The following is a 26955-nucleotide window of genomic DNA, read 5'->3' on the forward strand; positions in this document are numbered from 1 at the left end:
AGCTATGAGAAGAGAAGTGCCATTGGATTGTATTCGTCTGTGTCATAGCTTTTGGAGAGAGACAAGCCAACTAAAGTAACCGAATAATAATAATAATAATGTTATTATAATGCTTCGACTAGTTTTATTTGACGCAAGTGTTACATGGTGATGACCTGATTCCTGTTTGGATTCATCTGGATTGATCGGATATTAGTGGTTATTATTATTGATTTATCATTATTATTGATTTATCGTTACTATTTCTATTTGCATTAAACATTATTTTCAACTCCGATTTGAAACACCATAATTGTCTACTACGGTTTCCAAGCGGAATGAGCCTGTTTTGCACCTCTTGAGGATACAAGGAGTCTGGATTCATGTTCAGAAAATGAAGTTGAAGTTTTTTACTGTGGGCTCTATACTACCACCTCTAGCCTACAACTCCGTCGGCAGTTGATATTGCCAATTAAAAATGTGATGCTGTTGCCTATTGTAGTACATTGACGGTTGAAATATTATAATTGTATCTCCATGTGAGACATTCTCGAATGTGGATCACTGCAAACGATGTATACCGAGGTGGCCAATTTAAACTTCAGCTCTAATGGAAGCATCGAGGATCCACTGAGCTCTCTGGATCAAGAATGGAACGAGCCCCCGGCGAAAAGACTGTCTCGGACCGGACACCATGTGATGTCCGTCTTCCTTGGATCTATAATGGTTTTTGGTTTCATCAATAACCTGGTGGTATTGATCCTGTTTATTAAGTTCAAAACTCTGCGGACGCCGGTGAACATGCTTTTGCTGAACATCAGCGTGAGTGACATGCTGGTGTGCCTCTGTGGCACCACGCTCAGCTTCGCCTCCAGTCTACACGCACGCTGGCTGTACGGGAAGCACGGGTGCATGTGGTACGGCTTCGCCAACTCTTGTTTCGGTGAGCTAAGTAAGCTGTTACGTAACAAAATAGTCACCAAAGTAACTATATGCTTTTCACAATTACACAACCAAAGCCTCGATGCCTCATCAATGTGTTTAAGGAAATCACGGTTCCAAAGAGTTGATTCACTTTATCAACCTGCTAATAATCAGAATCAGCTGCGTAAGGACGTTTACTCTCCAGGAACAGGGTTGGAGAGTCCTGAACTAGGGATTGTCTTTAGGTAATTTGTATCAGATAATGTTGCCGATGAAAGGTGTAGTGTGGGGTACAGAGATTAAGTTATTGGAGCGAAGTGATGGACTTCCACTTTCGGATCTCCCGCGTGCCACATGACCGTGTTAGCCCACAATTGTTCCTGATGTCACACATACAGCAGAATTGTTTTATGGATAGTGTGTTGTCAGCAGTTACATCTGTGCCCCACGGACAGTTTAATTGTGACTCCAGTGTACTCTCGCTGCCAAGTCAAACCGAGAAAGAGAGGGAATTACACTTGATTTGCCCCTCCAAAAAAAGTCCATTATTTAGAATCCAAATCAAATCAAATCAAATGCAATGTATAGGTTGTGTACACATATTTTGCAGACGTTAAGGTTCAGCGAAATGTTTATGTTTCTAGCTCAAACAGTGCAGTAATAGCTAACAATACATTACATACATAATCCCAAAAAATCCAAATTAAGAAAGACATATAAGAACGAGCAATGTCCATGTCCGGGAACATAAATATCTATGTATATAATGGTGTGTATGGACAGTATATGAGTAGAAAAGCTGTGTACAGCAGTAGTTATATGATGAGCCTTGACTAGAATACAGTATAAATAAATATGAAGTGGGACTCACTGTAAATCAAATGTGCACTCAGGAGGGGAATTGAGGAGGGGGGGCACGCTTTGAATATCGTTATTATCATTCAATATAATTGAATATCAAAAAGGACAAATGCATAAGGTTGCCCTGTTGCTTCAAATGCCATTCTGTTACTTCTCCTAATTGCCCCAAGAGGTTTTCTCACCAAAGCGTTCCACAAAAGGCACACTCGTGAGGGGAATTGAGAAGTGAGTGCATGCCAGGATTTGAATATCATTATCATTTAATTACCATTGAATATCAAAAAAGGAGAATGCATAACCATGTCCTGTTTCTTAAAATGCCAATTTGTTACATCTTCCAGCTACCCTAAGATTATATTATTCCACCAATATACTACAGCCTGCTATGTTGCTCTTTACCACAAAAATGTAGAACAAATTGTCTCAGCAATAAGTCTGCCAAAGCCTCTTTGCCGCTGCAGTCAAGAGTACAGCACTGAGACGACATGTGTGACCATACACACTAGGCTATTTCAGGAGACAGATTGTAGTTTTTGTGCCCTGATATCAGGAACTGGTGGTGAACAGTTTGATTAAATGATTCAGAGACTAAAACGAATAAATCATCATTTAAGGAGAGTTAATCGATATACAATGCCAAAATCAGCGGCTCTTCTTGCAGGCTGTATTTCCCTATATCGGAGCATTGTGAACTGTAGGTCAGGATTTTTGTCCTGGTTACTTGTACATTGAACAATACAGCTACTTTTTTGGCATGTTTTGTTATTTTCTGTACAACATAAAATCAACTATGAAGTTGGCTTTTTTACAACGGGGGATCAATAGAAAAATAATGTTTGTTTTCCACAATTTGTGGGTGTGGTTAAGGTGAATTTCTTCAATATCGACTCGGAGTATCTCTGCCTTCTAGAATTTTTCTCAGCCCAGCCCATTTGTCTCTGGTTTGAGGGGCAAAACTAGGGCAATTCTCAGTGTTTGTAACATCACATGACCCGAGTGTTTTGAAAACGGGCTGAGGGGTGTTTATGGTTGATAAGAAGGTCAGTCTGTTCATGGGATAGCAGAGCACTGAGCCCAGAACCTGTTATGCCATAGCCCTGCCTGGCTGTTGGCTTGCTAGGCTACACTCTGCAGTTGTTAGATAGAGAAGAAGAGTCTTCTGGGCCTTTGTGTGTTTACATATCAGGTAATGGATTTTTTTCAGTAATATCAACTGTTGGAGTAATTGTGTCACAGCCAAGCTCTTATTTTCTGAGCTGATTATTTAACAAGCAGCTAACGAGCTCACAATTTCAAACAATGGGTTAACTGTTTATGACAACCGTTTATTATAGAACTACAAACTTGAAATGAACAGCTTATAAAATACATATAAACCGTTATAAATGACCCCAGGTGAGGAGGGTAGGCAACAACACATCCGCCACCCTGACCCTCAACATGGGGGTCCCTCGGGGGTGCATGCTTAGTCCCCTCCTGTACTCCCTGTTCACCCACGACTGCATGGCCACGCACAACTCCAACACCATTATTAAGTTTGCAGTCAACACGATAGTGGTAGGCCTGATCACCCTGACGACAATGAGCCAGCCTATAGGGAGGAGGTCGGAGAGCTGTCAGTGTGGTGCCAAGACAAACAACCTCTCCCTCAACGTCAGCAAGACAAATGATTGTGGATTACAGGACTACAGAAACGGAGGGGCGAGTACACTGCCATTCACATCAACGGGGCTGTAGAGGAGCGGGTCGAGTGCTTCAAGTTCCTTGGTGTCCACATCACAAAGGACCTATCATGGTCCAAACACACCAACACAATCGTGAAGACGGTACGACAACGCCTCTGAAAAGATTTAGCATGGGTCTTCAGATCCTCAAAAAGTTCTACAGCTGCACCATTGAGAGCATCTTGACTGGCTGAATCACCGCTTGGTATGGCAACTGCTTGCCATCCGACCGTAAGGCGCTACAGAGGGTACATCACCGGGGCAGAGCTCCCTGCCATCCAGGACCTCTATACCAGGTGGTGTCAAAGACTCCAGCCACCCATGTCATAGACTGGTTTCTCTGCTACCGCAAGGCAAGCGGTACCGGAAGAAAAAAGGCTCAAAGGCTCCTGAACAGCTTTTACCCCCAAGCTATAAGACTACTGAACAGTTAATCATATGGCTACCCAGACTATCTGCATTGACCCCCTTTTTCTTGCACTGGCTCTATGCACACATACTACACTGACATTCCAACACACGCATAGACATACACACACACACTACATATGCTCATACACACAAAACACACACAACGCATATGCATATTGATGCCTTGCACACACACTCACACATAGGCACACATTCACACTCTTTCACACTCTTTACATAGCTGCTGCTACTCTGTTTATTATTTATCCTGATTGCCCAGTCACTTTTACCCCAACCTACATGTACATAGTACCTCAATCACCTCAACTACCTCGTATCCCTGCACATTGACTCAGTACCAGTACTCTTTGTATACAGCCTCGTTATTGTTTTTATTGTGTTACTATTTCCTTTTTTGTTTGGTGCAAATCTCTTACTTTTTAATCCTGCGTTGTTGGGAAAGGGCTCGTTAGTAAGCATTTCACGTTAAAGTCTAACTCGTAGACAAAAGGGTTCCAAAAAGGTTATTTGGCTGTCCCCATAGGATAACTCTTTCTGGTTCCAGGTAGAACTCTTTTGAGTTCCATGTAGAACCCTCTGTGTAAAGGGATGGAATTCAAAAAGGGTTCTACCTGGGACCAAAAAGGGTTCTTCAAAGGGCTCTCATATGGGGACATCCAAAGAACCAGTTTAGGTTCTACATAGCACCTTTTTTTCTGAGTGTACAGCTGTTGTATTGGGTGCATGAGACAAATAAAATGTGATTTTGATTTGAATATGAGTATTTGAGAGGGGTTACACTACTGCAATTTGGATTATACCAATGCTTCCCTCTGTTGGAGCATAATAGTGTTGATGTCAAAGAGTTTTGCTAATTTAATAGGGTGCAGTACATGGTGTTCCAGAATCCAGAAACTCCAAACCACATTCATTTCACACCCTGGCCTTTTAATGGACAAAATGTACCCAATAGAGGTATGGGTAAGTTTTCCAGAACAGCAGCCCATTCCACAATGACACAGTGAAGATGACAGACACCTACAAGTCCCTATACTCCTCCCCTGGCTAAAAACTGCCATCCAGCCTCCTCTCTGCTGGTTGTTAATATTGGTCCACCAAGGTGACCTCAACCTCTGAGGTGGAATCTGCAGGATGGCGTGTGAACTGTGAATGGCCACTGAAATACCAAGACATTTCTCCCTCTGTGAGTCACACTGCACCGAGCAAGTCAGCCCCACCCACTCTCTCCATCCATTCCCTGTTTCTCAATAGTGCTCAGGGCTTAGCTTAACTCCACCGCAGGTGGTGGGATACCATAGAAATAAACTTACTAGAACCGGCATCCCTATTGAAGTCAATGTGCCATGATGGGTGGACCAGCGGCCACAAAGTAAAGCAGGAAGATTAATTATATTTCTATGTGCCATACTGTGCGCAGTTGAAACCCTCTGCAGAAGACGTGCACACAAACTGCACTGCAGTGGTCAGTAATATGCTCTTAGTTATGAGATCAATATAGATGTAGGAACTTTACTTTGAGCAAAGTGGACGCACCTTGCATTTTCATATAATGTTCAATAATTTAGACTTTTTGTCCCTACTACTGTTGAATAATTAACAGATGACCTGGGCCTCTGAAGCATCTTGGGTAGTTAAATTAAGAGAGGTTACCATGCAAAGTCACTTGGCAGATGGCGACTGATGGGCTACAGCTGTTGAGTGGGGTCCTCATTCCGAACCTGGCCTCCCGGCCATCCGCTACCCAGCAGTACCTAAAGTGGAGGTCTGAAGCAAAAACAGCTCCCGAACATCTACTATTCTCCAAAAATAGACTACAACCACAAACTTTTAGGTCTACTCTCCAAAAAACAGCCTCCAAACAAAAGAAGTGATCCACACACCTCTGCACAACCATAGACATTTCTGTTTATCTGGAATGTGGCTTTTTTCCTGTGTTCAAGCGTGGCAGGGCCCAAATCTCTGTTTTCCAGAGTAATCTGGAGGGGCGCTGATAGACATGATTAAAAAGAGCTTTTAGGTTAGAACATGCTGTGAGGAGAGGAGGTCCTTCTGGAGTGTAGGAAGTACGCTCACAGAAATGAACTAACATGGGATGGAGATGGTGGGAGATTGGAAGATGAGATTATACAAGTCATCATGGTTCAAAGCATGTTGTAATGACTGCTTTAGATTTAAACCCAAAGTGACTGTATGTACATAGAATGACATACAAATATAGAAAAAATTACTCTGGATAAACAAATGTTACAAGTAAATTAGTTAGGTTTTCTCAATTGAAAAAAAGTATATTTGTTGAAACCAAATATATGATTCAATGCCAACTGTAGCCTTCCCTGTAGCTCAGTTGGTAGAGCATGGTGTTTGCAACGCCAGGGTTGTGGGTTCGATTCCCACGGGGGGCCAGCACAGAGAAAAAAAAAAAAAAAATGTATGAAATTGTATGAAATGTATGCATTCACTACTGTAAGTCGCTCTGGATAAGAGCGTCTGCTAAATGACTAAAATGTAAAATGTAAAAATGTATTTGATTATTAAAAAAACTTAGATTTCAAGTTGCAACCTATTTCTTTCAACAGTCTACTTACTTTTCCCCTTTGGTTAAACCTAATAAATAACATAAATACTAACTAATATACAACACAATTTTACCAAGTCGATTTTTTACTTTGGAATTAACTATCAGATTTTCTTCAATTGGGTTCAAAACAATTAAATCTATTTCCCGGTAGTCAAGATACTGTATTAAGTTGCTTCCATAACTCAAAATACTTTCTTTAAATAAGACTTATTTTAAGCAAATTGTGACCATTTCTTTATTATCACAGTACATACACAGATATCATTTAAGATTTAGTGCTGGCAGTAAACATAAAATCATGAAAAACAAAATACAGAACACATTACCTGGAATGGAATTCACTCGCACGGGTGGCCAAAAATAACCACTTGAAAGACACGCCCCACAATAGGCCACACCCCCAATTCTTCTGATAGGCTGCCGCCACTTCATTGCACCAATCGCTATTTAATGCAAATGTCCATGAAGTGTTGAAAGCAATTTAGAAGCTTTCCTTCAACAAAAAAATAACATCAATCTGTCAAATTTGGCTAGAGGTGGCCGCCTGGCCAAACTGAGCAATCGGGGGAGAAGGGCCTTGGTCAGGTAGGTGACCAAGAACCCAATGGTCAGTCTGACAGACCTCTAGAGATCCTCTGTGGAGATGGGAGAACCTGAAGGACAACCATCTCTGCAGCACTCCACCAATCAGGCCTTTATGGTAGAGTGACCAGACAGAAGCCACTCCTCAGTAAAAGGCACATGACAGCCCGTTTGGATTTTTCCAAAAGGCACCTAAAACACTCAGACCATGAGAAACAAGATTCTCAGAGCTGATGAAACCAAGATTGAACTCTTGGCCTGAATGCTGAGCGTCACGTCTGGAATAAACCTGGCACCATCCCTACGGTGAAGCATGGTGGTGGCAGCATCATGCTGTGGGGATGATTTTCAGCGCAGGGACCGGGAGACGAGTCAGGATCGAGGCAAAGATAAACGGAGCAAAGTACAGAGAGATCCTTGATGAAAACCTGCTCCAGAGCACTCATGACCTCAGACTGGGGCGAAGGTTCACCTTCCAACAGGACAACGACACAACCAAGACAACACAGGAGTGGCATCGGGACAAGTCTCTGAATGTCCTTGAGTGGCCCAGCCAGAGCCCGGACTTGAACCCGATCAAACATCTTTGGAGAGAACTGAAAATAGCTGTGCAGCAATGCTCCCCATCCAACCTGACAGAGCTTGAGAGGATCTGCAAAGAGGAATGGGAGAAACTCCCCAAATACAGGTGTGCCAAGCTTGTAGCATCATACCCAAGAAGACTCGAGGCTGTAATCACTGCCAAAGGTGGCAGGTAGCCTAGCGGTTAGAGCATTGGGCTAGTAACCGAAATGTTGCTAGATCAAATCCCCGAGCTGACAAGGTAAAAATCTGTAATTCTGCCCCTGAACAAGGAAGTTAACACACTGTTCCTAGGCCATCATTGTAAATAAGATTTTGTTCTTAACTGACTTGACTAGTTAAAAAAATGTAATGTTAAAAAATAAAGTACTGAGTAAAGGGTCTGAATACTTATGTAACTGTGATATTTCAGTTTTTGTTTTATATAAATGTGTCATTATGCGGTATTGTGTGTAGATTGATGAGGGGCAAAAAAACGATTTAATACATTTTAGAAGAAGGCTGTGACGTAACAAAGTGGAAAAAGTCAAGGGATCTGAATACTTTCCGAAGGCACTGTATGTCCTTTGTGACTCCATACATCTAATTGAATTCTATATTAAGAATGTATGTAATGCCCACTGATATATGTATCACATACATTCTGTGTGAATTACTGGATGCTCTCATGCATACTATAGCTTGGTAAGTTATCGGTATTGGTTCACTGTTTCTTGTGGATCTATTTATAGAAAATAGTAATGTTGAGATAGTTACATTCTGATACATGTGAGATAATATAATTACTCTGTAAGGGCGACCCAGAGGTTGATGAGATGCCAAATAAAAAAATGAAAGGGCAAATGAATCGATGAAAACCTTGGGAAATTCATAATGTATAATTTGGCACGGAGGTTTCTCAAGAGGGAAAATGTTGCTTTATATACAATCAGGGACTCCTATGAGATTTCTAGATGGAATTCAATATTGAATATTGGCATATGAGAAACCTGGGCATGATAAACGGACCATGGTCTGAGTCTGACTGTCTCTCTAGTCTCTTGGTGGAGGGAAGAGGGTTAAATGACATGGATGAACTCGGCCGCTTCCTCATCTGCACTGACAGGTCGGCTCCCCTAGGGGTCAACCAGAGGGAAGAGCCAATCACTGGCCTTGCTGCTGTAGCGTCTTTTCCGCCCTCTGGTCCTCGAAGGAGGGAGTGTGATTGTGTGCCTTGCACTGATTGAGTCAAAGAAATGTAACTGGGGAGCGGAGCCGAGTAGATTGTATATCCAATCTGTAATGACAGACATGCAGCATGTGCCCACTGTTGCGAGCTACAGAGCTTAGCCAGGCTGTTTCTGAATTTGACACCGCTTTCTCACCCCTCGATAAATTAGTGGACTTATGTTGAAAGATTACCATTCGGGGCTCAGAGGTCCTTATTAAAGCATCAGCCTCAGCATCTTCCTACAGCAACATTTTCATTTGCAGCAGCATTTATATAATAATAATAATAATAATATATTGTATTTGTGCTTTTCAAGATACCTAGGGACACTTACAGAGTAAAACATAAAATAGCCAAAATAAACATGACAATATTAAAAGCAAAATGCTTACAACAAAGGCGCATGGCACCCCAAAAATAGCAAGATAATTAATACATGGGGGAATACAGCAACAACAGCAATAACAAAGTCAAGCTCATAAAGGCAGTTGAAATTGAGAGGCTACTTAAGTGACCTCTGTAACACGACAGGTAGAAAAAAATAAAAAGAGCTAGACGGTTTAAAACGCTATAGGCTGAATGCTAGTCTGAAATGGTTGTTTTTGAAGATTTGGATGGAGTCGGAATCGGGGAGTTCAGGGGTGAGAGAGTTCCAGAGAGTGAAGGCACGATCCCCCCATGGAGTGTAGTCTGGTGAGGGGGCCGACCAGTAAGCCTGAGTCAAAGGATCGAAGGCTGCGGTTGGGGGTGTAGATGTTTAGCATGTCAGAGAGACAGGAGGGAGCTAAGCCATGCAAGGATTTGTCAGGTGCAAATGTTGAGCTTCAGAAAGTTTGAGCTTATCCACGATTTTATTTATTTTAAACAGCTGATGCGTGATGGTGGGGGGAGGTCAGAGGTAGTTTTGGATTGAACATAGATTTGTGTGTCATCAGTGGAATTGGAGACCATTTTGGGGGATGATATGGCCAAGGGGTATATGTACAGTTGAAGTCGGAAGTTTACATACACCTTAGCTAAATACATTTAAACTCAGTTTTTCACAATTCCTGACATTTAATCCTAGTAAAAATTCCCTGTCTTAGGTCAGTTAGGATCACCACTTTATTTTAAGAATGTGAAATGTCAGAATACTAGTAGAGAGAATGATTTATTTCAGCTTTTATTTCTTTCATCACATTCCAAGTGGGTCAGAAGTTTACATATACTCAATTAGTATTTGGTAGCATTGCCTTTAAATTGTTTAACTTGGGTCAAACATTTCGGGTAGCCTTCCACAAGCTTCCCACAATAAGTTGGGTGAATTTTGGCCCATTCCTCCTGACAGAGCTGGTGTAACTGAGTCAGGTTTGTAGGCCTTGCTCGCACATGGTTTTTCAGTTCTGCCCACAAATGTTCTATAGGATTGAGGTCAGGGCTTTGTGATGGCCACTCCAATACCTTGACTTTGTTGTCCTTAAGCCATTTTTCCACGACTTTGGAAGTATGCTTGGGGTCATTGTGTCATGTCTGCTCCCGCTCCTTTCCCCAGTTGGCTCGGATGGTTCCCATCCACGTCGGGCCTCAGCCGGATCGTCAGTTCTTGTTCTCCCAGCCGGTCCAGGAGTTTTTTTAGTTCGTTTTTTTGTTTTGTTGGTGACGTCGGGGTGGATTCCGCCGTCGATGGAACCGGGGGTGCCTAAGCCAGCCCATCGGGCTTTCACGCCCTGGCTGGCTCGAGAGGCTTCCTTGCCTCGGTTGGCTCGGCGGTTTCCCATCCCACGTTACACTCCACCAGATCTTCGGGCTCCCTCTCTGCAGCGGGATCGACAGGCGTCTTGCCTCAGCTGGCTCGCCAGGCTCTCACGCTCCTGCCAGTTCGTTGGGCTTCCACGCCCCAACTGCCTTGCCCAGTGCCCATGTCTCGGCCGGTTCGCCCAGGTGGGACGCCGGGTGGGGGGGGTACTGTCACATCTGCTCCCGCTCCCCCCCCCCCCCCGGTGCTTGAGGGCGCCAGGCTGCCCTGCATCACACACTCCTATCATCCATTTCGCACACCTGCCTTCCCTCGTCATGCGCATCAGCGATATTGGACTCACCTGGACTCACTCATCACCTGTTATTACCTCCCCTATATTTGTCAGTTCCCTTGCTCTGTTCCCCGCTGCTGCATTGAGTGTTTTTGTCTGTTACTCGTTTGCTGACGCTGTTCCTGTCTCGTTCCATGTCTGTTCTACATTAAATGTTTGCCTCCCCATACCTGCTTCGCCTCTCTAGCGTCATTCCATGTGACACATTGTCCATTTGGAAGACCCATTTGCAACCAAGCTTTAACTTCCTGACTGATGTCTTGAGATGTTGCTTCAATATATCCACATAATGTTCCTTCCTCATCATGCCATCTATTTTGTGAAGTGCACCAGTCCCTCCTGCAGCAAAGCACCCCCACAACATGATGCTGCCACCTCCGTGCTTCACAGTTGGGATGGTGTTCTTCGGCTTGCAAGCGTCCCCCTTTTTCGTCCGAACATAACGACGGTCATTATGACCAAACAGTTCTATTTTTTTTTCATCAGACCAGAGGACATTTCTCCAAAATGTACGATCTTTGTCCCCATGTGCATTTGCAAACCGTAGTCTGGCGGTTTTGGAGCAGTTCCTTGTTGAGCGGCCTTTCAGGTTATGTCGATATAGGACTCGTTTTACTGTGGATATAGATACTTTTGTGCCTGTTTTCTCCAGCATCTTCACTGCTGTTGTTCTGGGATTGATTTGCACTTTTCGCACCAAAGTGCGTTCATCTCTAGGAGACAGAATGAGTCTCCTTCCTGAGCGGTATGATGGTTTCGTGGTACCATGGTGTTTATACTGGCGTACTATTGTTTGTACAAATGAACGTGGTACCTTCAGGCGTTTGGAAATTGCTGGATGAACCAGACTCTTGGAGGTCTACAATTTTTTTTCTGAGGTCTTGGCTGATTTCTTTTGATTTTCCCATGATGACAAGCAAAGAGGCACTGAGTTTGAAGGTAGGCCTTGAAATACATCCACAGGTACACTTCCAATTGACTCAAATGATGTCAATTAGCCTATCAGACGCTTCTAAAGCCATGACATCATTTTCTGGAATATTCCAAGCTGTTTAAAGGCGCAGTCAACTTAGTGTATGTAAACTTCTGACCCACTGGAATTGTGATCAGTTAAATAATCTGTCTGTAAACAATTGTTGGAAAAATTACTTGTGTCATGCACAAAGTAGATGTCCTAACCGACTTGCCAAAACTATAGTCTGTTAACAAGAAATTTGTGGTGGTTGAAAAACTAGTTTTAATGACTCCAACATAAGTGTATGTAAACTTCTGACTTCAACTGTAGTTAATGAATACTGGCTTCCCAGTTACCGTTACTAAAACAAATGATAGAACCTAGATGAACAGTGTGGTTAAATCTTCCACAATATACAAGCAAAATGTATATTTCTATTCAATGATTTCAACTTTAAGACCTATACATTGACATAACATTACCATTATAATGTCCAATTGTCTAACACGATTATCAATTTCTCAGAATATATGACCATATTCCACACCATAGAATTATATTAAAATATTTTTTCTATCACCTAGAATTATATTTAAATATTTTTTCTATTACCTAGAATTATAATTAACTATTTTTTCTATTACCTAGAATTATAATTAACTATTTTTTTCTGTTACCTAGAATTATGATTGACAAAAAGAAATTCTATTAACATACAATAAATTACATGAATGTTAATTGTTGGGCATGGGGGTTGTGTGTGAAGAGCCTGAAGACAGAGAGAGTTGATTAAGTCAGTTTGGGCTGAATACTGTCCTCTTGGCTGGACAGGGTAACCATGATGGGGGGTTAGTTACTCATCTGTGAGTGTTCGTGTCTTCATTATACAGGGGGCTGGAGGACCATAGGGGGTTCCTGTTTGTGCTCTGTACATCGTTGTCATTAGCATAGACAGGTTAGGTAACTGATGGAGAAAGCAAACGTTCACAGCCGGGAGAGCATCTGTGACATGTTCCATTGTGTGATTCACTGTAGGAAAAGCACTAGCACATCTGAGTTGCCTTTTTACAGGTGCGTGGAAATCATTTGATTATATCTTAGAAGAAAAGAAAGAGCCACACACTGCTATAACCAGTATCACTTCAGTTTATCCATTGTGTGATTCACTGGAATCGGTTCTGGGTAGGATGGAATACAGAACACAGTATACCACTAGCTGTTGTGACAGATAATGGACCGATGTAATTGATGGCAGTGATAGGAGTATCAGTAGGGAATAAGAGGGATTTTGACACTTCAGTTGCTCAACTTTGGGATTTGATTAAGCCATCTGTACATGTTGCTAGTACCCTGCAGGCATTTCACATAGTGTCTTATTCCAAATGCATAATATAAACCACTTCATCAGCTGTCAATTAAATCATATCTGATAACGCAGTAATTACAGTGGAACATATGGAGTGATGCAGTGACTCATTTACAGCAAATGCATCATTTCAGCACAGCACCTAATACCCTTATACACACATACCGCAGTCCCACTCACACACACGCACTTAAATTGCCATGATGGTGAGAAATATTATATGAGAGGAAAATGTATTATCTCATTTAGTTTCTCATTTCATTGATATGTGATGTGAAAACAAGCCCTGTCAGGGGCCTTTACTGTAGACCCCTGAGAGTCTCTCTCTCCCACTTGTGTGTGTGTTTGTGATGTGAAAACAAGCCCTGTCAAGGGCCTTTACTGTAGACCCCTGAGAGTCCCTCTCTCCCACTTGTGCGTGTGTCCACGTGCGCATGTTTTTGTCTGCATGCGTGTCTTCACTTCCCATAATATACTTATCAAGGAAGAGCGGTGGCTGGAGACTGGCTTTCTTTGTGCGAACGATCACCTTGACTCTAACAACTTTGATGCTATATGGTGTCTGGAGTGGCTCCTTGTATTGCTCCCCCTATCTATTTGTTTCCAAGATTGAGATGTCCCTGTCTGTCCTGGGTTAAGGCTATGCATCAGGAACCTGCCTCTGGGCTAGACAGGAAGAGAAGGTCTTTCAGCAGGAACACGCTCATTGAGCTGGGATACTTCAAAAGCCCTGATGATAACATCTTATTGTCACACACACACACACACACACACACACACACACACACACACACACACACACACACACACACACACACACACACACACACACACACACACACACACTATACATACACATGGATTTAGTACTGTAGATATGTGGTAGTGGTGGAGTAGGGGCCTGAGGGCACAGGGTGTGTTGTGAAATATGAGAATGTATTGTAATGTTTTAAAATTGTATAAACTGCCTTAAATTAGCTGGAACCCAGGAAGAGTAGCAGCAGCTAATGGGGATCCATAATAAATACAAATACAAATACATACAGTACAAGCATCATATGATATTCCCCTTGAAGTGACAAGATATGTTTGGCTAAATTAAAGTATTATCCGGTAAATCTTGCTATCTAGAACCTAAAACGGTTCTTCTGCTGTCCCCATAGGAAAACCCTTTTTGATTCCAGGTAGAACCCTTTTGGGTTCCATGTAAAACCCTTTCCACAGAGAGTTCTACACGGAACCCAAAATAGTTCTACCTGGAACCAAAAAGGGTTCTCCTATGGGGACAGCCAAAGAACCCTTTTGGAATCCTTTTATCTAAGAGTGTAGAAATCCAGTATAGAGGACCATATGCATATGATTACTGGACTTGTCACTATTAGCTGCTGACATACTGCAGTGCTTAACTTCTCACAGATCCCACTGGACTTAGACAACTGAAGGCCGTTAGCTTTCAAAATGTAACTGAAAACTACAGTAGTGTTTTCATAATTGCAGGGTCTGGAATATTCCTCTTCATTGCTGTAATGCACACTGGGATGTGTTCATGGGGCTGCTTAAAATAGCCGTATAAAATAGGCAATTTCATATGTTCGCCCTTCAAAAGTGATCGTTTACTTGGGTGTTAAGGCTCAGTTTAGAAAAGCCAAACAGAACGCATGCAGTTGGTCTGTTTTAAAGGGTAGCCTGCCAGTGCACCATAATCTGTCTCAGTGACTGTCTCGCAATAATCCATGTAATGAGTAATCACGGTATACCACCATCCCTCTTGTTCTCTCTCCCGGTCTGTCTCTCTCTCTCGGTCTGTCTCTCTTTCTCTCATTCTCTCCCTCCCTCCTCTCCCTACCTCCCTCTCTTTCTCTATCCATCTCTCAGGAATTGTGTCGCTAATCTCGCTGGCCTTCCTCTCCTATGACCGCTACAGCACCTTAACCGTGTACAACAAGCAAGCCCCCGACTACCGCAAGCCTCTGCTGGCCGTGGTGGGCTCCTGGCTCTACTCCCTGTTCTGGACAGTGCCCCCCCTGCTGGGCTGGAGTAGTTACGGCCTGGAGGGGGCCGGGACCAGCTGCTCGGTCACCTGGACATCCCAGACGCCCCAGTCTCACTCCTACATCATCTGCCTGTTCATCTTCTGTCTGGGGCTGCCTGTGCTGGTCATGGTCTACTGCTATGGGAGGCTGCTCTACGCTGTCAAACAGGTGTGCTGTCCCACCTGTCCACATGGGTTCAAATGAAAATGGCTTGAAATCAAACACACCATGCAATGTTTAGACTTCACATATTCTGTTTATTCGCTACTCTTCACACAAACACTTCTTATTCTGAAAACTGTAACCATCTACCTGTGAAGAAGTGATCTGTAGAAGTGGTAGGTGTTTACAGTACCTAAAACCAACATGGATGTGTACATTTGCCAGTGCACGTGTGTGTTTTCGTCAATAAAACATCAACAGAAGTGAGGCTTGAACAGAGGAGATAGGAACCAGAGGAGATCAGCATGTTGGGTCAGGGTCTGAACCTGCTGATAAACCACTGATAATGAGAAAGACTTGCAGCGTTAAAACTGTCAGTTATTGGGTAGAATTCTGAAGCAGTGCCTAGTGATATCTCGCTCTCTCAGTCAGCATTATCTGGTGTCTCCACCTCCACCCCGTGTTTAAGTAATAAGGTGTTTGACATACATATATATAGACATAATATGCACTCAGTACTTCTCCTTCATATGGACTTCCTGTAGTAAGATGCCCTGTCTTCAGTGGTCTGTAGACTGAGATGCTTGGAAAGGAAGTTGGTGGTTACGGATTGGTAGGATTGAGAGAAGAGAGTAGGAGAGAGTGCGCGCAAAGAGAGAAACTGAACACTACTTTTACATGATTAAGACTGTTCATTGGACAGATGGTGTTTTTTTTAACACTTGGTTCCCTTTCCTCCACTGCAATTAAGACTGATATCCTAGAAAGAAAACATCTTGTGACCAGATAATTAGGTTGTTTTTTTTTCTCAGCTGGGATGAATCTTAAGGCTACAGGTGTTTCAGAAAACTCAGATCAGACAGGTCTGGCCTGGTAATGAGATTGTAAGTGTTTAGACTTGCGTAGCCCTATTAGAATACTTTTTGAAAAGCGCTCTGCCTTCCTGGAAGATTAAGCAACAACTGATGTGACATGACAGGATAGGTAAAGGTAGTGAACTGGAAACCCTGCTTCACTCAACCAGTCCTGTCAGGTTAATTAGGGAAGGAAGGGAAAGTCATTATTAAAATAATTGAAACAGTGATTAGCCTATTACAAGGAAGGATGTTTTTTTTTAAAGTATTGGTGATAAGTATGACACTGATTAGCCTATGTCAAGGAGGGAAAGGAGGCTTTTATATAAAATACAAATGTAAACATTGATTAGCCTGAGCAGTGAAGGAAGGAAATTACATTTCTCTAAGTATTGTAACAAGACCTTGTATGTCCTTCTACATCCTCCTATGTGATTGGCCTCTCATGACATACATTTATGCACAACTTTATGTATGATCATTTCCTCCCAGGTGGGGCGGATCCGTAAGTCGGCGGCGCGGCGGAGAGAGTTCCACATCCTGTTCATGGTGATCACTACGGTGGTGTGTTACCTGCTGTGCTGGATGCCCTACGGCGTGATCGCCATGATGGCTACCTTTGGACACCCGGGCCTTATCACCCCCATCGTGACCGTGGTGCCCTCCATCATGGCTAAGAGTAGCACTGTCATCAACCCCCTCATCTATATACTCATGAACAAACAGGTGAGCAGAACCTAAACCAAAAATGTGTGTCTACCCACCTCCTCTCCTTCGTTACATTGATGTGAAAGACGTGACCAGATGAAAGCCAGCCCAATGATGAGCTTCTACCATTATTTCTTACACTGGTCAAGTGTTTTTCAATCAAAGGGAGGAGACGAGCAGGTAATACATTTTTAAGCAATTGAGATACAGCCCTTGCCTCTTGAATTGTGGGATATGTAGTTAAACAGCTAGTTAGACAAGGGTCAAATCACAAGGCAAGTACAATCTCTTTATTCACAACAGTTTAAGTAGAAAACAATGGAAAAGAAATACAAAGTTTATACAAACTAACAAATTATGTTCAGTACAAACTGATTCTGGCTATAGAAAATTATCTGTAAAAACAACATGATTTTTGTTTAAAGATCCCAAAAGGAGTGAATATTTTAGTGTATATCATCAACAGTAGATCAGCAAACACTTCTAAAAAAAAAATCATTCAAAAGAAAAATGACATTTCTATTGCTGTGTTTGGTGCATTCCATTCCCAATATAAACAAACACGTGAATCATCGTAAGGACATTCTGTCCATTTATATTTCCAAGCTGAGGCCTCTGCTTTGCTTTTGTAGTGGTTAACTCCTAGAAGACGTAGTGCTAACTAACAGTTAACTTCACACGGGGAACATTTGGCACAGTATCAAGTCTATATCACCATTGCCAAAAGCCTTAGACCGCTGGGCTCCTGAGTGACGCAGCGGTCTAAGGCACTGCATCTCAGTGCAAGAGGCGTCACTACAGTCCCTGGTTCGAATCCAGGCTGTATCACATCTGGCCGTGATTGGGAGCCCCGTAGGGCGGCACACACCAGGTTTGGCCGGGGGGTAGGCCGTCATTGTAAATAAGAATCTGTTCTTAACTGACTTGCCTAGTTTAAATAAAGGTTACTTTTTTTATTATAAATGTGCCTCAAACTATTCATAGCTACATTCATTGCATTACACTTGACCAGACTTCTATAGGCAAACAAACCACATTTACATTCTATTTACACAGTGTGGCTGTAGAATCATATCAAGGCCAGGATAAGTAACTGCTGTCAGTTTTACCAGCTAGTCGTTGAGGTACAGTAACTTTAAATAGCGTACGTACAGAGGACATGAGAACATTGATAAGAAAGTTTGAGTTCCTTACTCACATACACACAGATCAGTGGTTAGGTTGAGTGAGACTGGTTCATGCAAAAAAAGTGAAAAGTGTTGTTTTCCCCCATACACTACTATCCCTGAATTTTTCAAATAAGGTCTGCAATATTCTTTATCAAAAGGAACACAACATGCTTTTTTGAACGGCTTAAATTCAAACCTACCCTCTCAAGTAAAACCCTTTACACGGCATGTTTTCAATTCTGTATTTTAATGCTCTAAACATGACCTGCACATGAAAATGCACCTCATTAGTTGAATCAGAAAAACATGCCTTTGACCGACATTCAATATTTGAATCTATAGATCACTTTTCCACATTCATACCCAGACCTCTCTCATGTACAACATTGTGTCACAAGAACAATACCTTAAAAAGATGACCCATCTCTCCAGTAGGAATACATCCCTGAAGGACTACTTCATTACACAATACAACATGACATCCACATGCCCTAAACACCCCCCCCTCCTTTCAACAATGTTGGCTATTGCTATCCTAACCAGCAGCAACGGGCTGGTTTTTCTTTTTCCAGGCTCAGCGAAAAACAAAAGAAATTTCTCTGCACTTCAGAGTTCGGCCTTTAAACTATTTTACTTCTTTTAATGTTGAAACAACTATCAGTTCAACACCCTGACAGTCTCTGGTCTCCGAACCTGATGGCCAGAGCAGCTTCAGTTGTTGACACTATCCATTGTGACAAAGGCAGTTCTCGAGCACGCTCGCTTAGCCTCCACAGCCTAAGATTGATTAGTATTGGCAACACTCTCATCCTCTTCACTTTCATCCTGATTTTCCTGATTTTCCAGGTCAAAGGTCAAAAGCCAGATCATGGCCCACGGACGACAGTGCTGACTCAACTTAGCCTCTTCAGTCGCTTGATTAGTATCGGCACTCTCTGTCTCTTGATGGCCATAGGTCATATGACGTAAAAGGTCAGGGGTCATGGCCCACAGTTGACCGCGCTGAACCCCGACAGCATGACCTTGCCCTTAGTTTTGAGGTCGTGCTGGGTGGCGCTGTTCATCCTCTGGACCAGTACCTTCTCAAAGAGCAGGGGATGGTACGCCCCAAGGGTGCAGGCTGCGTCGTAGTGGTGCTCGTGGTAATGGCACAGGTCTGTCTGACGCAGAGAGGGGATGTACTCATAGACATGGACCTCCTCGCACAACGACATCATCAGGACAATGCCTGTAATCAAAACAAAAAGGGCAAAGATGAATTCATTACAGCTCATACTGCAATCTAACACCTTGCCCAAACCGCACGAGTGCGTGCGTCCGCAAATTGATTTTGTCCCCCCACACCAAACGCAATCACGACACACAGGTTGAAATATCAAAACAAACTCTGAACCAATTATATTAATTTGGGGACAGGTCGAAAACGATTAAATATTTATGGCAATTTAGCTGTTGCTAGCTTATTTTACCTGAAATTATTATTTACCTGAAAGGTCCTCTACTCCAACAATTAATCCACACATAAAACAGTCAACCGAATCGTTTCTAGTCATCTCTCCTCCTTCCAGGCTTTTTCTTCTTTGGACTTTATATGGCGATTGGCATCTACACTTTCATAATAACTAACCTTCATAATAAGGTGTATTACCACAGCCGACCGACTGATCTCAGTTCATCTTTCAATCACCCACGTGGGTATAACCAATGAGGAGATGGCAAGTGGGTATATGCTTCTAAAAGCCAATGAGGAGATGGGAGAGGCAGGACTTGCATCGCGTTCGACGTCACAAATAGAAGCAAATTCTATTATAGAGCCTGCCAACGAAGATGCTCGTTGGCGCGCGCAAGCAGTATGGGTGCAATGATTAAATAACATGTGTAAATATATTTTGCAACGCACACACCCCCCTATCACACACTCCTTATCACACCCCCCCCTCCGCCCTCCCTTGCAGTTCTACAGGTGTTTCCTGATCCTGTTCCACTGCAAGCGGCCCAGTTCTGAGAACGGCGTCTCCTCTATGCCCTCCAAGACCACCGTCATCCAGCTCAACCGCCGGGGCCACAGTAACAACGTAGCCGTCACGCCCCAGCTCTCCACCGGCGCCACCCACCATAACCACAACCACCATCCCCACACAGTGGAGTGCAGCACTAACAACCGTGAAGTCACCACCCCCGTCTCCGAACAGACCAGCCCAGACACCAACCAAGAGATCACTTCCTGTGGACAGCCGCGTACCCCCCGAAGCCCCTCTCAACCCACCCCCCTTTTCCCCCACGTGACAAACGCTATCCAGTGATCCACTGTGTTATATGATAGCGTCACCACCGAGAACTCTAGAGGATACGGTGTTATCCCTGGCATTTGTCATGTGGTGTCGCCCAAAAACTCAGTCTACACAGTGATATATCATGTGGCGTCACCCAACAACTCTCCATAGTGATGTCATCATGAGAACGCCTCAACAGACTACCCATAAATGATGCATCATGAGGCGTTGTGTCACCAGAGAACTCTTCGAAACACACAGTCAGTGATCTAATCCAGACAGAACTATCAATATCTTCTACTAACAAAGTCTTCTATTCCACGTCATCACCCCAGAAACTACACTGTGCTCTATTATCTTATAGAACAGGGTACTCCAGCTGGCGGCCTGCGGGTGGATTTATTTGGCCCCCTAAGTTCATGGCAAATATAAATAATAATATATATTTTTTTTTGTGCGGTATTTTTGTTGTTGGGATATGAGACTGGAAGAACATGAAATCGGCTCCAATTGATTTTAAGTTTGGAAATCTGTTTTTTAAATGATTATGCTTTAGTAAACGTTATATCTGTTTGGGCTTGTTGCTGTCAATTGGCAGTAATTATGTTCTGGCCCCCCGACCATCCGCTCGAGAAACAAATAAATACATCGGCCCGCGGCGGAATCTAGTTGATGATCCATGTTATAGAAGGTGTGTCAACCGCCGCAACCCATCTAGATGGTCAACTGTTACTTTGTTACTCAGTAAAGGTGTAGATTTATTCCTGTCAAGTCTTGCCGTGAGAAAACGCAACAGTGTGGTGTTGTTTACTTAAAAACAAAACCAAAAAAAACACGTGTATTTTGCCTCAACTTCCGTTACCATATTGTTACGTCGAGAGACCCCAGAGTTGTATTAAGACTGCGGTGGCTTTAGTGTTGTCATTAATGTTACAGTACGAAAAAAGGCTTTTGTCATAACTGTTACAGTATGCTGTCATAACTGTGGCCATTTCCAATGAAGTGCAATAACAGACAGTCCATCTATTCGTTTGTTCTAAAGCAGCTATGAAGCCTATGTGAATGATGCTGGCGAAGCTGAATGCTTTGTACCTCATCTGTGAGATTGGGCCTCATTTATTTGCTCAGTTTTTAAATTACATTTCAGCATACCATCAGTTCTTGAAACAATATGAAGGATAATCACAATGTTTATACACATAACTAAGGGTGTAAATCACACATAATCATGATCATTTCTAGATCACAGGAAGTTGCTAAAACACACCTACTTCATGGTAATTAAATCACTATATAGCTGTGGATTAACTATTTAAGATCATATCTGTGCGTAAGAATATTTAATAAAATGATGCACCTGGGTGATCTGTGTAAAACGGGCTAGTATTACAACCTAAACTGATATTAAACGTATGGCAACGATGTGAAGGGATTTTCCATTTCATTACAGGGTGGTGGGGAGGGTAACAAGGCAGAAACAGTTGGAGAAGTGTAACAGAAAGCGTGCATGTTTGCAACACTTGTCTTGCACTCTTGAAGCCATCATCCCATTGGGCAAAAGAGATCATAACAATGTCCAATTGTCAGTTGACTGAAATGTTGTTTACAGTTATGACAATGTGGAAACGATGTAGATCCAACCAATATTTGCATGTTGGGATGACAGCCAGGTGTTGTATGAAAGCCACAACCTGTTAAAAAGTGACCATCTTTCTGTGCCTGTAGTGTTGAGTCATGCAGTATCTGGCTTTGCATGTTGACATGTGCCTCAGTCTACAAGTCTAAAGCTCCCAGCAGGCAGTCAACAGCCTTGCACCCCCATTGGGCTGCCACATAGTGGCTGGCTGTAGCCATCATACGGCACTTGCTTGTCTTTATCAACACGACAAACTGAACAGCACTGCCTCTCACTGCCTAATAAACTGTAACCCAAAAACAGTTAAATAAATGGACTGCAACCCAAATAAAATCCTTCTGTGAGTCATGGTCTGCCTCACTGAGTCCTGCTGCTGGCGATGAGTGTGTGTTCTCTTTCTGTGTGTGTGGTGGTAGCACAGTAACGTGCTCAGGGCGACACAGCCCCCTCAAGCCCTCCTGCTGGATTCCAGGAATTGCCATGGGGTCTATGTTGTAACACCCCCCCCCTCATCCTCATGTAAATTGAGAACAAAATAAGAGGGGAAAAAAACACACAGGAATGAATCACCATTCCGCTGTTCTTTCTGGACTCTCCTCTGTACTTTTGGTCCATGTGTGAGTGGTAATATTTTATACAGGTTTAGAATGGTATAGATGCATATGTATAAACATATGACGAAAAAACTATTTTTTGCCTTGCCGTAATCTTACCCCTAATATTCACACAATCTCTCATGTCTCACCACTCTGCCCTTCCAAAACACCAACACGGGACACAATATGGGAAAGGGGGATACCTGGTCAGTACAACTGAATGCATTCAACTGAAATGTGTCTTCCACATTTAACCCAACCCCTCTGAATCAGAGAGGTGTGTGTGGGGGGGGGGCTGCTTTAAATTGACATCCACGTCATCGGCGCCCGGGGAACAGCGGGGTAACTGCCTTGCTCAAGGGCAGAATGACAGATTTTTACCTTGTCAGATCGGGGATTCGATCCAGCAACCTTTCGGTTACTGGCCCAACGCTCCTACTCACCAGGCTACCTTGAACATGTGTATTTGCTTAGAAAATCGATAATTGACTTCCTGGAATGCCAATTGTTATTGAGCACCTGTGCCCTCTTGACTGTGTAACCTTGTAAATAGATACTGAGGTTGAACACACACGGAATAACAATAAAGCTCTTTGTTGTTTTATTTTTACCTTTGAGCAATCGCAGATCTCACTCGCATGCATCCTTCTGGCTGCCATTTACTTAAAGCCTGCTTGTCTCATTGAACCAAGGAGACCACCATATGTGTTCTGAACTAGGCCTGCAGTATGTGCTTCATCTCAATAGTTAATCAAGTTTTGTGAATTCCATGCACGTTGGCTGAAGAGTGTTCCCGTCATAGGGAACGGGGTACCATTTCAGACACAGCGGTCAAACAGATAAATGGATGGGTGGGTGCCCGGGTGGATGACCAGAGGCGCATGCCCACCTATGAACCCAGAGGATGGGGGGTTAGGCTGGATGTTCTCCTGGGTGTTCCCCTGGATCACGTCCCACAGCTGCCAGATGAACTTGGGGTGGAGGACGTAGAACGGTTGTGTGGGGTGGAGCCGCCGGCGTTCTTCGTACGGGGTGAACAGGTCATAGTCTGGGTTCCTGTACCACTGAAGAGAAGAGGAGAGGACACTTCAGTCAGCACCAAGCATCTTTCTTTACGCTATCTGACATAGAACGCTGCTACTCTGGGTCAGCACAAATCATGACAGCATCTGCCAAGTGTCAGACTCACTGCTGCCACTGCAGTGTTGACATGGTGTCTTTGTTAAATGAAATGGCTCCGGTAGCACAGCAGCCTGCTACGGAGCAGTCTACCTGCTAATGTACCTGCTAAAGTTAGTATTAGTATTTTGGTTTGACTACGGGAAAGAATGTATGTTCAAATGTTACAGCTATTGTGCCAATATTGTGATGCAGGTTTGCTTGAATTCATCACCACCATACTGACTGACTCACAACGTCACCACAGGAATCCCAACGCCCCGAGCTAAAATGTTGTATAAATACATGTTCCTTTCATACGCCACTGCTTACACAAGAGTCCGTTAAATCTATAATTCAGGGAACAAAGTCAGGCACGGATATTTCCCTTGAAAATATGACGAGACCCAACCTTTTAAAGTCAAGGTTTGTTAAACCAATACTCATTCCCCCACTCCCATAGCAGGTATAATGGAGGGATTGATGAATGACCACAGCAGTTATGCTTTAATTAACTCTCTGTTCTGGAAGTTAATCTCATTTTGCATCCACATGGCACCCTATTCCCTACAGTACAAGGGCACTAAATGGGGAACATGGTGCCAGAATTTGACAGAGGTAATCTGCTCAATAAACGTGGGGATGCTTTGACCGCAGAGTGAAAATAGCAGCCTTTGTTCTGACGCCCAGTAACATTAAGCTGCTAGGTGACAGATACCGTGTTAACTCTCTGGTTCTTCAAACAGTCAGGATAACATGAGGCAAAACTGAGTATATTATGCCTTTTAAGCATCAGATAAAGAACAGTAATTAGTTTCAAATGTATTCTGGGTCTGGAGCAAATGTCTTGGTAAAGTCCCAGTGAGTGTGTTCAACCATCCGTACAAAATTGGGTGCATGTAGTACAGCAGGCTATAGCGCAAACACGCATGCATGCATGTGCACACACAAACACACACACATGCAAACAATGGCTTTCATTTTCAAAGTGGATTCCATTAGAATAACTTGATTAACATGCAGCCCTTGATCATTGGCCTTATGAATGTGTGTGTGTGTGTGTCCAATCTGTATTTTAACTAATGCCATGCCAATGTGTGTGGCAGACAGCAGAGGTCATGTAAAACACATTATTACATTGTTCTCCATATAGCGTGCCTTCGGGAAAAAACACAACTTTTTTCACATATTGTTACATTACAGCCTTATTCTAAAATGGATTAAATAAAACATTTTCCTCAGCAATCTACACACAATGCCCCATAATGACAAGGTGAAAACGTGGTGATTTTATTTTTTTGGAAATTCTAGCAAATGTATTAAACCTTAAAAACAGAAAATACCTTATTTACATAAGTATTCAGACCCTTTGCTATGATACTTGAGATGTTTCTACAACGTGACTGGAGTCCACCTGTGGTGAATTCAATTGATTTGACATGATTTGGAAAGGCACACACCTGTCTATATAAGGTCCCACAGTTGACAGTGCATGTCAGAGCAAAATCGAGGTTGAAATAGTTGTCCGTAGAGCTCCGAAACAGGATTGTGTCGAGGCACAAATCTGGGGAAGTGTACCAAAACATTTCTGCAGCATTGATGGTCCCCAAGAACACAGTGGCCTCCATCATTCTTAAATGGAAGAAGTTTGCAATCACCAAGGCTTCCTAGAGCTGGCCAAAAGGCACGTAAAGACTCTGCCAAGCGTCACGTCTGGAGAAAACCTGGCACCATCCCTACGGTGAAGCATGGTGGAGGCAGCATCATGCTGTGGGGATGTTTTTCAGCAGCAGGGACTGGGAGACTAGTCAGGATCAAGGCAAAGATGAGCAGAGCAAAGTACAGAGAGATCCTTGATGAACCTGCCCGAGAGCATTCAGGACCTCAGACTGGGGTGAAGGTTCACCTCCCAACAGGAAAATGACACTAAGCACACAGGCAAGACAATGCAGGAGTGGCTTTGGGACAAGTCCCTGAAAGTCTTTGAATGGTCCAGACAGAGCCCGGACTTGAACCTGATCGAACATCTCCGGAGAGGCCTGAAAATAGCTGTACAGCAACGCTCCCCATCCAACCTGACAGAGCTTGAGAGGATCTGCAGAGAAGAATGGGAGAAACTCCCCAAATACAGGTGTGCCAAGCTTGTAGAGTCATACCCAAGAAGACTTGATGCTGTAATCGCTGCCAAAGGTTATTCCACAGAGTAAAGGGTCTGAATACTGACGTAAATGTGATATGGTTTTTATTTGTAAGCAATGTGCAAACATTTCTGAAAACCTCTTTTTGCTTTGTCATTATGGGGTATTGTGTGTAGATTGATGAGGGGAAAAAAACAATTTAATACATTTTAGAATAAGGCTGTAACGTAACAAAATGTGGAAAAAGTCAAGGGGTCTGAATACTTTCCGAAGGCACCGCATACATACGTTCTGCAGGGCACAAAGTTGCGAAATGTTCAGATGTAAATATTTTATGTAGAACAAACATGCCTCTCTGACATGTAAAATAAGGAATTGTGTCTGCTCTATTAATGACATTTCTACTTGCAACGTTCAACAAAGTTTGCCTACTGAACTGTGTGTCAAAAGAGGAGGAAATTCTAACAAACTGACAAGGCCTAAATTTGTGTTTTCTTAAGAAGAATGTTATTTGTTTTTGTTCTGTTGTGACTGATCTTAGCTACCATCTATTTCAACTGAATAGACTAACAAATCCTATCTCGACAAATTGTCTTAAAGAACTCGGAAGAATTCCCTTTCACACTTACTTTGGAAAATGTAACAGCAATTTGTCAAACTACTTTAAAAGAAGATGGAGCATCTCCAGAGCTTATAGCCTGTTGATGAACACTAATACGCTAGAAAACTATTTCCCCCACCTCACCAGGACTGAGTAAGACAAAAGTCAGTGGAAAACTACAGAAGATCTGTCCGTATCGTTCAGCTTTTCCTCATTACCACCCAGTTGGTCATCATGTTTCCTGACATCTGGAGATTGACACGTGACCCACATTAATCAAAAGGCTGAAGACAGCACTGTCACCATAGAGCGCATTCACACAGTTGGTTAACTGACTGTTAGCTGCACTGGAGAAAAGCCTCTGC

At 43.0% G+C, this 26955-nt stretch overlaps 2 protein-coding genes across 2 annotated transcripts in view; one reads left to right on the top strand and one right to left on the bottom strand.

The window, feature by feature from the left end:
- Positions 1-22927, top strand: LOC106575253 (pinopsin). Its single transcript, XM_014151647.2, has 4 exons — positions 1-922; positions 15138-15463; positions 16804-17037; positions 20144-22927. Exons 1-4 carry the CDS (start codon positions 553-555, stop codon positions 20489-20491), a joined length of 1278 nt encoding a protein of 425 aa, XP_014007122.1. The 5' UTR covers positions 1-552; the 3' UTR covers positions 20492-22927.
- Positions 17288-26955, bottom strand: part of LOC106575252 (beta-galactoside alpha-2,6-sialyltransferase 2) — a 25790-nt gene continuing 16122 nt past the window's right edge. Inside the window, exons 5-6 of the mRNA XM_014151646.2 lie at positions 23583-23757; positions 17288-19416 (exon numbers count right to left, since the gene is read on the bottom strand). Of these exons, the coding sequence (XP_014007121.1) occupies positions 19169-19416; positions 23583-23757 (423 nt within the window). The 3' untranslated portion in view covers positions 17288-19168. The remainder of the gene's footprint in view (positions 19417-23582; positions 23758-26955) is intronic.

This window comes from Salmo salar, chromosome ssa17, assembly GCF_905237065.1.
Source record: "Salmo salar chromosome ssa17, Ssal_v3.1, whole genome shotgun sequence".
Classification (NCBI taxonomy): Eukaryota; Metazoa; Chordata; class Actinopteri; order Salmoniformes; family Salmonidae; genus Salmo; species Salmo salar.